At 43.4% G+C, this 15,266-nt stretch overlaps 1 protein-coding gene and 1 long non-coding RNA gene across 2 annotated transcripts in view; both read left to right on the plus strand.

The window, feature by feature from the left end:
* Window positions 1-695: 695 nt before the first annotated feature.
* On the plus strand, window positions 696-4,570 carry LOC115008543 (uncharacterized). The gene is made up of 3 exons (XR_003832304.1): window positions 696-759; window positions 1,673-1,871; window positions 4,086-4,570. It is a non-coding gene; the product is annotated as an uncharacterized LOC115008543 (long non-coding RNA).
* A 108-nt stretch (window positions 4,571-4,678) lies between these two features.
* Window positions 4,679-15,266, plus strand: part of angpt4 (angiopoietin 4) — a 45,329-nt gene continuing 34,741 nt past the window's right edge. Inside the window, exons 1-2 of the mRNA XM_029432219.1 lie at window positions 4,679-4,695; window positions 5,249-6,004. Coding sequence (XP_029288079.1) covers window positions 5,621-6,004 — 384 coding nt within the window. The 5' untranslated portion in view covers window positions 4,679-4,695; window positions 5,249-5,620. The remainder of the gene's footprint in view (window positions 4,696-5,248; window positions 6,005-15,266) is intronic.

The raw sequence follows: 15,266 nt of genomic DNA on the forward strand, positions 1-15,266 counted from the left end.
CATTTTTACACTTTGCTAAGTCATCCCGCGGGCCGGATTGGACCCTCTGGTGGGCCGGGTTTGGCCCCCGGGCCGCATGTTTGACACCCCTGCCATAGACTGTCTATGGTAAAAAATAAGGTGGCTACTGTATTTATTCCTAGATTACATTATTTTGTGTGTTGATGGAGCTACAATGTTTGCTGAGCCCTGATCGGCCCGATCTCCATTCAAAGAGAGCTGACAGGGTTAATTCAGGCTCTTTACTAATCGGTATCATTATGGAGTTATTTCGGCTTCATTTTGATGCATTTGTCATGAGCCCTCTCCCTGCCTGGTAACACCACTAATTGTTTTCAATTACCTCCACCTGTCTCTGCTCCACCCTCGTTAATTTACCAGCTGCACTGCATTTACTACTCATCATGCCCTGTATAGAAAGCCCTGTTTTTCAGTCCACACTTGTCAGATCATCTGCAAGCCTGCATCAGAATCCTGCCTGCCTGCCTGCCTGCCTGCCTGCCTGCCTGCCTGCCTGCCTGCCTGCCTGCCTGCCTGCCTGCCTGCCTGCCTGCCTGCCTGCCTGCCTGCCTGCCTGCCTGCCTGCCTGCCTGCCTGCCTGCCTGCCTGCCTGCCTGCCTGCCTGCCTGCCTGCCTGCCTGCCTGCCTGCCTGCCTGCCTGCCTGCCTGCCTGCCTGCCTGCCTGCCTGCCTGCCTGCCTGCTTTCAACTTTGACTCCTGATCTGTGATCTGTTACTACTACTCTGATCTCCAGCCCCGGTAAACCCGACTTGCCTTCCGCCTTACGACTACGAGTTTAGAATATCCCTGAACTGTACTACTGCCGTGTGTGTGTATCCTTGATCTCGAAATTGCGCTCCTGGGTCCTCGTCTGTCTGTCCTGACAGCATTCATTGCAATTAAATCCTGGCATTTGATTTTGGTGGTTCATTTCATGGCAGCAAAATGTTTTAGTGACTTAAAGGAAAATAAAATGACTTTACTTGAGCTGTCAATCAAGCGGGATCTGATGCACAGTCCTGAGAAATGGTTGAAGCAGCCAAATGAGCTGTTTTTAAATAGTTTTCCTAATAGTTATAAACATTTATTTTTTTCTCAGATTTTTGTCAATGAGACCTTTAACTTTATTATCATACATGCATTCTTACTATTTCCACTTTCCAAAGGCTTTAATAGGTAATAGCTATTCAGTTGTCTTTATGATGAGCGAGTGCTCTCTCTTCTCTCTTCTCTTGTTCGGTCATTCGCTGATTGCTTGAACATTAAGTGTTTTGCTCAAGGACTCTGAGGCAAAGCCACTGACACGGAATTTAAAACCATCGGTCTTTTTGTTTCGTTCAACATGATTTTACATCACCATGTGCAGTGATTCCGAGGTGAAGAACCGGCCCTTTGTTTTCCCTGATCTAACTCAAATACTCAGAATTATGGATAATGACATCCTAACCATTTATATTCCCTTTCCCCTCGTTTTCAAGATAAATTGCTATTAATATTACATACAACAATTAAGGATACAAAACAGCACAGAATAGATGCATTTCTCTGAGCAGGGTTATCCATTCATCCTGTCATCCTGTCATCCCTTCATCTCTCTATCCACTCAAACTCCCTCTGTTTTCATGAATGAGCAAAAGCGTCTCAGGTTACATCCCATCATGTGTTTTTACAGGTGTTGAGAATTTCAAAGTGTGAGGAGGGTCATGACCTCATCCATCACAGCACCGCTACACTACCAGGTTCAGACATTATTTTACACCCTGGACGCTGAGTGTGCCATACAGTGATCCACATACTGCAGGTCCAGAGTGCGAGGAGAACGCTTCATATTCAAACCATCATGTGTCAGCGAGACCCTGATATCTGACGAGGTAAGATCAATTACATATTACAATAATAAACCGATAAATCCAAATAGAGTGGAAATCGTGGCACAAACTGTATTGTGCCCATTATTTCCACGGTTTTCTCGGATGTCTGGACTTTCATGAAAAAAGTCGTAATAATGTGGATTTCTAGCTTTTATTTAATGTTTGATCTAACTTCATGCACAATAAGTCACGTGTACACCTACACAGATACAGATATAGTGTTTGCAGCTGCTAAGGTGAGGGTAATAGTAAAAGCAGCAACATGACAAATACTAATCTAAAAGCTGTGTGCTTAACATTTCTGCAGACAAGAAGTTAAGAGTTAATCTGTCTTAACTTCTATTAATGTCCATCAATGTGCAATAATGAAAATAACAGAAGAAGCAAACATGAAGTGCACAACAGCACTTTGTCCGTACTCTTCTTTGTAGGGAAGTGATTGATTCCGCTGATTGTTGTCAAACTTTATTTTACACAAGATGATTGTTTTCTCATAGACATCTGAAACCTCAAGACAGGACATCGTGCTGCTTGTCTGTAACTCGCTCTCACTCTACATCTCTTTGTCTCCACTGTCCTCCTTATTTTGTCAGGTTTTATTTTCTTCACCATCTTTTGTCACCTGTCTTGCTTTGTCTGAAATAATCTCTGTGTATCACAGCTCTGTGTACCACAGCTCTATGTTTCGCAGCTCTATGTCTTTCAGCTCTGTGTATCACAGCTCTGTGTATCGCAGCTCTGTGTATCGCAGCTCTGTGTATCGCAGCTCTGTGTATCGCAGCTCTGTGTATCGCAGCTCTGTGTATCGCAGCTCTGTGTATCGCAGCTCTATGTTTTTCAGCTCTGTGTATCGCAGCTCTGTGTATCACAGCTCTATATTTTTCAGCTCTGTGTATCACAGCTCTGTTTCACAGCTCTGTGTACCACAGCTCTATGTTTCGCAGCTCTATGTTTTTCAGCTCTGTGTATCACAGCTCTATGTATCACAGCTCTGTATATCACAGCTCTGTATATCACAGCTCTATGTAGCACAGCTCTATGTTTCGCAGCTCTGTGTATCACAGCTCTGTGTTTTTCAGCTCTGTGTATCGCAGCTCTGTGTATCATAGCTCTGTGTATCACAGCTCTATGTTTTTCAGCTCTGTGTATCGCAGCTCTGTGTATCACAGCTCTATGTTTTTCAGCTCTGTGTATCACAGCTCTGTTTCACAGCTCTGTGTACCACAGCTCTATGTTTCGCAGCTCTATGTTTTTCAGCTCTGTGTATCACAGCTCTGTGTATCACAGCTCTATGTATCACAGCTCTGTGTACCACAGCTCTATGTACCACAGCTCTATGTATCACAGCTCTATGTTTTGCAGCTCTGTGTATCACAGCTCTGTGTATCGCAGCTCTGTGTATCACAGCTCTATGTTTTTCAGCTCTGTGTATCGCAGCTCTGTGTATCACAGCTCTATGTTTTTCAGCTCTGTGTATCACAGCTCTGTTTCACAGCTCTGTGTACCACAGCTCTATGTTTCGCAGCTCTATGTTTTTCAGCTCTGTGTATCACAGCTCTATGTATCACAGCTCTGTGTACCACAGCTCTATGTACCACAGCTCTATGTATCACAGCTCTATGTTTTGCAGCTCTGTGTATCGCAGCTCTGTGTTTCGCAGCTCTGTGTATCACAGCTCTATGTTTCACAGCTCTGTGTATCACAGCTCTGTGTTTCGCAGCTCTGTGTATCACAGCTCTATGTTTTGCAGCTCTGTGTATCGCAGCTCTATGTATCACAGCTCTATGTAGCACAGCTCTATGTTTCGCAGCTCTGTGTATCACAGCTCTGTGTTTTTCAGCTCTGTGTATCGCAGCTCTGTGTATCGCAGCTCTGTGTATCATAGCTCTGTGTATCACAGCTCTGTGTTTTTCAGCTCTGTGTATCGCAGCTCTGTGTATCATAGCTCTGTGTATCACAGCTCTGTGTTTTTCAGCTCTGTGTATCGCAGCTCTGTATATCACAGCTCTATGTAGCACAGCTCTATGTTTCGCAGCTCTGTGTATCACAGCTCTGTGTTTTTCAGCTCTGTGTATCGCAGCTCTGTGTATCATAGCTCTGTGTATCACAGCTCTGTGTTTTTCAGCTCTGTGTATCGCAGCTCTGTATATCATAGCTCTGTGTAGCACAGCTCTATGTACCACAGCTCTATGTTCCGCAACTCTGTTTTTGCAGCTCTACGTTCCGCAGCTCTGTGCCCCAGACTCTCGGCCCTCTCCTGTTCCCATGAGAATGATCTCCGGTTGGGGCAGAAGCCACTCGCTGTGTAACCCTCTGCTCTCCCCCAAAGGAGGGCTGACATTAAGTGAGCGACCCGGCCCCCGCCAACATGAAGATGTATGCCCCAGCACAGCAGTAACAGTGGAGGAAATAAGGCTGTCTTATGTCAAAATAAATAAGTAAGATGATGAGAGCAGCTGTTTATCTGCGTGTGACCAGCAGAGGATGGTGCAGCAACACTTTGGATCTGTGTTATTGTTTTAAGAAATGTGTCTCTAATCTCTGCTTGTATCAAAGAAATGCATCAGTATCAGTCGACTGTGCAAATAAACTCAATAATTGACAACTCGCATCGCTCCCCACATGTTGAGCTTGTGTTTCACAAGCCTGGGACTAAGCCATCTGTCTGGAACTAATCTTCATCTCCATGTCGAGCGAAGAGCAGCAGGACAGATGAGAAGGTACGTCCTGTGACAGAGAGAACTTTGGAGGACTGAGTCTGCAGCTTCCCGTTGCTGACTCAGTGTGAATGACCGTACAAGGCATGAGGATTCACTTCAGAACTGTAAGATCAGTTAGCTCCGAAGACATGTTGAAGTCTTTCTTCTTCTATCTGCCACTTTCTTCTAGTGTCTTCTCTCTCTCTCTCTCTCTCTCTCTCTCTCTCTCTCTCTCTCTCTCTGTCTCTCTCTCTCTCTCTCTCTCTCTCTCTCTCTCTCTCTCTCTCTCTCTCTCTCTTCTTTTTCTGGCTACTTCTCATTCCTCCTTTCTTTTCCTCTCAGCCTACAAATAGAGAGGGTACTCTAATAGACCTCCCTCAGGTCTCCTGTCTCTCCTCCCTCTCCTCCTCCCGCTCGTCCCTCCCTCCCTCGTTCCTCAGCCAGCCCCAGATAAGAAGGGGGCAGAAGTATTTCTCTTCGGCCACTTCTGAAACTGGAGCCACCAGAGAAGGATGTTTTCACCTCCATCTTTTTCTTTTCTTTCATTCTCCCAGTCAGTTTGGACTTTCACTATTACTCATCCTTAATCAAACTGTATGTTTTGCCCACAACCTCTATTTTCATTTTTGTATTCACACTTCACAGCCTCTCCATACATGTTTCTTTATATTTCATAAGGACTTCAGGGAATTTCAAGAACATCCTGAAAGCCCTGCTCAGGGTTAAGGCAACCTGAAAAATTAAGACCAAAGAACGAAGGAGGAGGATGAGGAGATGGATCCCACGTATTGATCGTCTGATGTGAAGTGAGGAGGGAACAGGAGACGACCACAGGACAGGTGTTGCTTTATTTCAAATAAAGTTACCTCCTGAAGTTCAGCAGAAGTAGCTGACGCTGTAGAATCGGGCCTCATGGATTGACTGAGATCATTGGAGACAGCCTGCACACAGATGTTTCCATAAAGTGAATTGGGGTCAAAGCTTGAACGAGCTCATCTTGACCCTCTTCGCACTGAGAGAAAACACTTTAATACATTTGAAGAGAGCGTCATGAAAGGGTTAAACCTCAGCGGTGGGTTGCTGATGCTTCTGCAGCTTTGGACCTCGTCGGTCGTAGCTGATGCGGCCGGTGTTGCGAGCGCAGAACGAGGAGGAGGAGCTGGCAGAAGAAGAGGAGGTGGAGGAGGTGGTGCGGAGAGGAGAAGGAAGTTTCACCGCATCCAACATGGCCAGTGCAGCTACACCTTCATCCTGCCAGAGCTGGACGGATGCCAAGGCGGAGGATCGGCGTCACAGACCGAACCATACGGCGTGTCTCGCAGCGGGCCGAGTGTCGTGCAGAGAGACTCGCCGCCGATCGACGGAGAATGGTCGACTCAGAAACTGCAGCACCTGGAGAGCACGATGGAGAATAACACGCAGTGGTTGCAGAAGGTAAGAGACAAACTGTCTTCTTCTTTTCCCTCTTGTTCGGAGATTGTTTTGTACACATCATTGAAAGCTAACACATGTAGGCTGACAGTTAAAGGTAAAACAAATGTGTGCAGTGTCTGCTGAACATACATGAAGTTACATGAAGTTATACATGAAGGAATTCATGAATGCTTTGGTACTTTTTACTAGTTCAATAGAAATGCAGCCACGTAGATTATTATGCAACTGGATGCATCAGTAGATATGATAAGATCAAACTATCCTACTCCAATTACAGGCTGAACATAGCAAGAGAGAATGGCAGAGTGTATTCGAGTGTTGATAATGCAAACATGTCGATGGACGCTCCATCATGGACTCGTTAACGCCTCCATTGACATTGAGAAACAAAATAGTGTGTGTGTGTGTGTGTCCCGCACTGTTAAACCTCAGAGGAGATGTGGGTCAAATCCAGAGCTGAGGCCTGCAGCACCCCGACAGAGACAGACAGGTGACCTTTGACCTTCAGGCTTCAGTCGTCCGCCGTCAATATCTAATCGCTCTCTGACTCACGTTTGTTACCATCAGAGCTTTAATTCAACTCAGATAAAAGATAACTGCGTCTCCTCTCAGTTTCTCCGTCCGTCCGTCTTTCCACTGCTCTCTCCCTCCTCACTGCTGAAGGTTTCCGGTGTTTTAGGCCCAGAGAGATATTCCTATTCTGGTTTGACGATGTGCTTCTATCCAGATTAAATGAGACTAGTTGTGTAATTTGGTTCCACGTCCTCAGAGTGTCCTTTATGTTGCTGTTTTATTTTCCTGTATTTAACTAGGTAAAATGAGTTTGTTTATATATAGCTTGTAAATAGTCCGTTCACTATAATGTAAGACACAGACAGACAAGCAAATCCTCAAAGAGAATGTTTGGCATGACTAAAACAATATACTTTCTGTACATTACGTAATTAATTGACGTTCAGCTGTAGTTTACAAAACGAGGCTCCGTGCATACACTGGCCTTTCTGCACATAACTTCTCTTTTCTTTGTAGACTGCACACCGATTCTTTTTAAATGATAAAAGAGAAGCAATATTGCACAAAGCAAAGTGTTTCTACGCCACAGCTGTGTCGTGTCCACAGTCCGGCTGCAGTAAAGTATCTCTTTCCACAACCCCCAAACCGAGACACAGTAGATTCACTCCATTTCTTCAAATTATTCTCAATATTTGCGTTTCTCATGCGGTCACTGGTAGCAAATGGTCTCTCTCACCGCTCAGGAAGTCACAAATCAGATCCTAAAGCCGGAGTCTTTAACTTTGGTCAAACTTCAGCCCAGATGACGGAGCAGCTAGTGTGCCGTGTGTAATGTTGTTTCACCTCGTTGTTTTTGGACTGCAGAGACATCGTGCACCGAACAGCTCTGACAAACCTAAACATCATTCCTCAGTCGCAGATCATTGACAGGTCTGTGTGCTGTTGTTAGCCATGCTAGTTATTAGCATGCTAATATGCTCTCAATAGTGCTAACATTCTGATATCATCATCATCACCATCTTCATTGAGCGTGTTAGCATGCTAACCTTTGATAATTAGCACTAAACACCAAGTACAGCTGACGATGATGGGAACGCCATTACTTCTGCAGGTATTTATTCACAAACAAAGTGTTTGACACACCTGATGTTGGCGCTAGAGGAAAATATTATGGTTTAGAGGGGAACATGAATATCTCTATACATGTTCATCACAATCCATCCAGTAGTTGTTGAGATATTTCATTTAAATCCACAAAGTGAACCTCAAGGTTGCGCTGGAGGAAAAGGTGAGAGGATCCTCAAAGTCAGGATTCATCCTCTGGAGAGCATGAATGTGCAGTATTAAAGATACAGGTCATGATCTTCTGTAGCTATAACATCAACATGAATTACAACAGAACATATATCTGTACCAGGAATATGAGCTTACTTCAAAGTGTAATGTTTGGTTTCTATGTGGCCTCTGCAGTGGTTTGGTGGTTTTCGAGAGAGCCGGTCAGTAAACAGCAGTAAGTGAGGTAATTAACAGGAGGCTTGTTTAGTCTTCTGCCAAATGACTGACTTCAAATGGAGCTGAGACGCAGAGAGAGAGAGACAGGAAAGCCACTGTGGTCAGATCACAGCCAGGCTATCGACTGCTGCTGCTACCGTACCAAGCTTTGATGTGCTCAAAGGTTATTTTGATGATAACCTGCAGAGACACAAAGAGAAAGAAAGAAGCAGCAATTTAGAAACATCTGATGGGATAAGAAGAGAGATGCGTATTTGAGTTCAAGCTACACTGCTTTGGGTCTGTACTGGAGTGTAAAATAACATCTCTGAAGAGATAAACTTACAGTTTAATGTGAAATGTCAGTTGAGTGCAAGATGATTTACAGTTTGTGGGTTTTTTCATTTCAAAGAAATATTTACATAGATTTCATGTGACTCATAATATGTTGCAAGCATGTTTATGATCATAACTTCACTACAGAGGGCAACATGTTTTAAACACTCACAGCAAAACATCAGCACTCACATCTCCGCAGAGTGGAAAGAAAGAAAAGAGCTTTTCAAATGTTGTGAAGATAAACGTCAATAAAGAAAAATATATATAGGGACTTTTTATATAGATGTTAAATTACATAACATGGACTTTACAAATCACTACTTTTTATATGAACAATAAATCTAAAGTCTAATAAAGTTAGACAACACAGTGATTGGCTCTAGTTTGGTTGTAGTGCAGCAGCTTTTAAAGCCTTAAAGGGCCTACGACATGATAAACATGATTCTACTGATGATAGTAAATGCTATTTGTGGTGTAAAATGATGTGTTATTTATGACACAATGATCGCAGTATTTAATAAATCATGATTTAGTAAGTCGACCACCGATGTTTACATTGACGCTACCGGAAACACCCGACGCCGTGTTCTGACGTCACAAGTAGAACACAGTCCACCAGTTGAATACACAGACAGAAGAGGCAGACGTGGCGATGTCGGACTCTGGCTCGGATATTTCGACAGAATCGAGTGACAGTGAGTCATCACGTTACACCTTCAAGAAGAGGAGTTTATTGAAGAGGATGCCGGTGTCGTGGATGTAGATCATGCGGGCGAGTTTAACGTGGTGGAAACAGACCAGCGCGAGACACAGTGTTCAAGATGGAGACACAGACGGGAGCGAACATGCTGATGATGGTGACGTGAATCTGGATTTGGCGGAGATCCTGTGCGACAACAGAACACAGCCAGGTATATACATTTGACTATAGTTCATAGAACTTCTCAATATATAGTGAATACATCATAATAAAACGTAACATTATCCTCGATCGTAAATAGATCATAGCTATCGTTAGCTTGCTAGCGAGTCGATAGCTTGGTTTCCTTGAATTGTTATGAACCCGACTAGTTGTCCGCACATTGCTCGATCCCTAAATGTTCAATCACTTCTCTACTTGGACACATCGACGTCTGTAAAGCTTGATAACTTGATTCTCTCTCTAAGTTTCTACGGTTGAGGTTGTATCGTTGTGTCTGATGTCAAACGTCATATATTACAAGACTGTATATAAAGCATTAGCTATTATCTAACAAACAGACCGGAGGTCAGCGCTGGTTTATAAAGTATAGTCTGTGTACTGACCGTCTCACCTGTAGTGCTTACGAGCCTGTCGTCAAACACAGGCATATAAATAGTATGACGTTAAGATGATGTTAATATTGGCCTTTTCTCTGGATATTGCATATTGTGTACATGTCCTTACCACTCTTCTTTTGTACATTTAGGTGTACATCCTCTGTCCTTAGACCCCAGCATCTGCGTTCAGTTTTAAATTCTTTTTGAATCTCATTTTCTTGGCGAGCAGTTTGTTCGAAACACGATATCTCAAAGTGCTGCCCACAAATCGTCGGTTTCATCGACGCACTTGTCTTGTCCATAAACGCCACATTTTATCCTCTTTTGGCCACAGAAAGCTGGAGACGGCCGCACACCCCCACACAACACATCGCTTCACAAGTATCCTTGGCGATCGATTGTTGTCCGTTCTTTCTCGTAATAATTGACAGCAGTCTTTGCTGGACGCTTCAACGCAGACGAACACTGGCGGCGGCTGTAACGCAGACGAACACTGGCGGCGGAGGTAACGCAGACGAACACTGGCGGCGGCTGTAACGCAGACGAACACTGGCGGCGGCTGTAACGCAGACGAACACTGGCGGCGGAGGTAACGCAGACGAACACTGGCGGCGGCTGTAATGCAGACCTACACTGACGTGGGCTGTAACGCAGACGAACACTGGCGGCGGCTGTAACGCAGACGAACACTGGCGGCGGCTGTAACGCAGACGAACACTGGCGGCGGCTGTATTCTACTTGCCGCGGCTGTATTATACTTGTGACGTCATCGCCCAAACATTGCCGAAGTGGATGCTCTCGGCGCAGCGATCGATTGTTGTTAGCGGAAGTCATTTTTATGCTGTTATGATCGTGATTTATACATTTCACAATAGATATGCAACCTCCATCATATACCAGCCCAACAACACTGATGACAGATCATTTCGTAGGCTCTTTAAAACATGAACTTAACTGACATCTGAGGTTTTTTTATCGTGTTACGAAGTTCTTCGAAGACCCCACTGACAGCACTAATAACGGCCTAATGATTTTCATTATCTGCCTCCTTCAGTAACACAACCGCCCACAATTCAGTTAAAAGTGTGTAAAAACCAACTTATATTCAAAGAGGAGGGAAAGTAGAATTCTTCAGTGAAAGTTCTGGAGGCTCATCAATACTACTGGGAAAGGTTGGAGATGCTTATAGAGGATCGGAGGAAGTGATGGGAACGTTAGGAAAGTGTTACCGCAGCAGGTAGTTTTATTATAGTTTAGCACCTGGAACATTAACCAGAGGAAAAACAAACCTCAAAACAAAAGACGTCATACTGTTATTTTAGAGGTTTCATTGTATTAGACGTCATAAGATTATACAGTACCCTCAAGTGACGAGGGAGCTGTAAAAATAGATATTGAAAACAAAAAGCAGAACTAATGCGGGAAATGTAATCACAGGCGAGGTGTCTGTGGTCATGAGATGGCGATTTCTGTGTGAATGTGACGAAGACGATCACTAAATTAATCATAAGCGGTTATTCCCGGGTTGAGTCACTATGTCACTATTCATATCAAATCAAATGTATTTATACAGCCCAATATCACAAATGATACATTTGTCTCAGTGTTTACAGACTGTACAGGATACGACACTCTCTGTCCTTAGACCCTCTGTCCTTAGACCCTCTATCCTCAGACCCTCTGTCCTTAGACCCTCTGTCCTTAGACCCTCTGTCCTCAAACCCTCTGTCCTTACACCATCTGTCCTTACACCATCTGTCCTTAGACCCTCTGTCCTTAGACCCTCTGTCTTTAGACCCTCTATCCTCAGACCCTCTGTCCTTAGACCCTCTGTCCTTAGACCCTCTGTCCTTAGACCCTCTGTCCTCACATCCTCTGTCCTCACATCCTCTGTCCTTACATCTCTGTCCTTAGACCCTCTGTCCTTAGACCCTCTGTCCTTATATCCTCTGTCCTTACATCTCTGTCCTTAGACCCTCTGTCCTTACACCCTCTGTCCTTAGACACTCTGTCCTTAGACCCTTAGACCCTCTGTCCTTAGACCCTCTGTCCTTAGACCCTCGCATCGCACAAGGAACAACTTCCTAAAAGAAACCCCATAATTAAAGGGGGAAAAATGGAAGAAACCTCAGGGAGAGACTGAGGAGGGATCCCTCTCCCAGGACGGACAGACGTGCAATAGATGTCGTGTGTACAGGATAAACAACATAGTACAAATACAACATTTGACAGAAATGATGTTGTATTGAAAAAGAGAAAGTTTGGATGAATCCAGGAAAATGTCAAAAAGGCTTCCTGGTGTCCAGCAGGACCAGGACAGCAGGCGGAGCCACGATTCATGATCCTGACGTAAACTTTATCAGTGGCAACCTGCCACATGAGAGACAGACACTCCGGGGATGATGCCCCGGATGGTGAGTTAGTAACAACATTTACATAAATGCATACAGATAGAGAGGGAGAAGAAGAGAGGGAGGGGAGGAGAGAGGAAGAGAAGGAGAGCAGGGAGGTGTCCCCCGGCAGTCTAAGCCTATAGCAGCATAACTAGGGGCTGATCCAGGGCAAGCCTGAGCCAGCCCTAACTATAAGCTTTATCAAAAAGGAAAGTCTTTAGCCTACTCTTAAATGTGGAGAGGGTGTCTGCCTCCCGAATACAAACTGGAAGCTGGTTCCACTGGAGAGGAGCTTGATAGCTGAAGGCTCTGGCTCCCATTGTACTCTTAGAGACTCTAGGAACCACAAGTAACCCTGCAGTCTGGGAGCGTAATGCTCTAGTTGGTTTATAAGGTACTATGAGATCTTTAAGATATGCTGGAGCCTGACCATTATTATTTTATAACTTTCTCCATCAGAATCACGATCATCACTGTTTATATGTTGACCTCTGAATCTTCTGTGGTTGGTCAGGCAGAAATTTAATCCACGAAGGTTTGGCAAAAATGCACCCCTTAAAATTGAGGTGTTTCATCTCAAGGCACTTACAGAAAATATACAAACAGGGTGACGAAGAACAAACATAATGTAATGTTTCTTAGTAAAAGCCCAAACTCACTGAAAGAGCCTCGTTTGATGACTTGTTCTGTCATTCACACCCACTTCACGTTGTGATTGCGTTTGAACTTCTCTATCTCGTTCCCTTTGGTTATTCTTGATGCAACAATTTCTGTCACCAAGTGTAACATCATGAATGTCTTGTGCTCCGTTATCCCCCATCTTTATACAACGTCTATAAACACTTTAGCCGTGAGCTAGTTATTACTCTTACTCTTCTGATTCAGTAACTGAATGACTCAGTTTGTGAGGAAATAAAGTTACCAGAAAGAATTACATTGAAAACCAGACATCCAGTTCTGTAAATGTTCTGAAGTACACACCATGTCGTCTATAAGTGAGTCCTTCTGGCCGACACTGTGTGCATCTCTTGTCGTGTTATCAGGCAGCAGAATAATCTCCTGCAGCCGCTCTCTGACCGCAGCCTCAGGCCTGGTTACTGAGTGATTTAACTGCCCTGTAAAGAGGAAAAGGATAAAAAAGAGAGACAGTTTACAGGAGTTTCTTTTTAGTGGAAGCCAGGTCGGCCTTCTGTGTCAGCTGGACTGTTATCAACACTGTGAATCTGAGCGGCTGCCGGAGACACACTTCAAACAAGCTGCGATACAGAAGGAAAGAAAGTCTGCAGCTCACTTAAAGTATACGTAGAAAGAGTCACATCTTTACCTCTTTAGCAAATCATTTCTCCTTTTTTGAAGATTATTTTTGGCATTTTTGCCTTTATTTGACCGTTGATAGGGAAGGAAGAGACAGAACACAAAGCTCTCCGCTGATGTTGCAGTTACGTGACGTGTGATAGCTCTTTCTTAATAGGAGACAACTTCACAACTCTGACAATTTAACCAACTAAATGTGTGTTTCCTTTTCCAAAGTAAACGATTCTTCACTCCTGAAAACTTCCTCATGTTACAAAACATTTTCACATCTCGTTTCATAATACAACACAGAAGAATTACAAAAGCAAGACATCTTCAAAATGCTGCTTTCATTTAACTGTAAGCAGGATGAGGATGATGTGAGGAGTTTATGTCCCTGCAGAAAGTGTTTAAACTGATGAAATAAGTCTTAAGTTGGATAAAAGAACTCTGAGGTCCTTCCAGTGTGAGGGAGTTTGATGTCATCGTTCACAGATTTGTATAAGTGACTAATTCATTTGACGTTTGGATAAAACTGTTTTGATTAAATAAAACATGACATCATACGAAGGAAGAGATGCAAAGTAAGTGAAAGGAGTCTGAAAGGTAAAACGATACAGAAAAGAGGGAGTCTGTGACGGAGAGGAGGAGGAGGATGAGGAAGTCATAGTTCAACACTTCCAGACACATCGCCTGTTAACCCATAAATCACTACAGTGGAGCAAAGCAAGCAAGACGGAGAGGAACAAAGAGCTGGAGATAAAGTGAACTTAGATAAATAGAGGGGGGGAGGAGAGAGGAAATATAAGACAGAAACAAAGAAGAGAGGGAGGAACTGGATTTATAATATATCTTGTATCAGCTGTATATTTGCAAATGTATTAAATTATAAAAACAGAATAGAAAGAATATTCTCTTAATAATTCAGAAAGTTTTATAACTTCCTAATGTGGCATTTTAGATTTTAAAAATAAAGCATTAGAAAAACCATTAATTACAAAAAGTACTCTCACTGTGTGGTTCACAGTGTAACACGGGGGGGTCAAACTCGTTTTAGTTCAGGGGCCACATACGACCATCAGAGCATAGTAACCTGTAAATAACCACAACTCCACATTCCCTTTGTTTTAGTGTTCACATTTAATGAACTATCTTTTTACAAAGCATTTATGTATGAACAACCGAACATTTCTTAAGAAAAACAAGAGCAATTTCAACAATATTATCAGTTTATCATTTATACTTACCGATCACAGTGTGTCTACAAAGGCACAAAACATTTTGTGGACATTTTGTAAATAGCAGTTACTTTTAATTTTCACACTTTCACACCCGCGGGCCGGATTGGACCCTCTGGTGGGCCAGTTTTGGCCCGCGGGCCGTATGTTTAACACCCCTGGCTTAACACAGCACAAGCATGTAGAACGTTCTCTAGCAGGTAGTGCACCCTAGAGGGCACTTGGTCATATTTTATCTTCCACAGTGGCATCCAAGAGGGCACTCTCACAGTCTGTGTCTTCCAAGCACGATCGCCATGAATATTTGTAACTCTTAAAAACAATCCATTTTTTAAATGACGTCGATCTGACATTTTATGGGATTGTTTCTCTTAAAAACCTCTCAAACAATTATAATAAAAATCAGCCCAAAATAAAAGTAACAAAAATCTTTGAGGCTTTTAAGAAAATAACCCTCTAATCCTTTATTTATCCAATAATTAACCTCAAATTAGCATCTGAATAATGCAGGCTCTTTATGGTACAGGTGAAGGGGAAGTTACCTGCAATGCTATTTTGTACTTTTTCCTCATCTTAATCCATTTTGAATCCAAGTGTAGATCACTTTTTTAAAACATGCCCATCAAGCTAGCTAGTTTGCTAAGCTAGCTAGCTTGACCAGGGCACATTTGTGTTCCTTCCTCGTTGGAAATTCGC

Source organism: Cottoperca gobio, chromosome 5 (genome assembly GCF_900634415.1).
Source record: "Cottoperca gobio chromosome 5, fCotGob3.1, whole genome shotgun sequence".
Taxonomy (NCBI): Eukaryota; Metazoa; Chordata; class Actinopteri; order Perciformes; family Bovichtidae; genus Cottoperca; species Cottoperca gobio.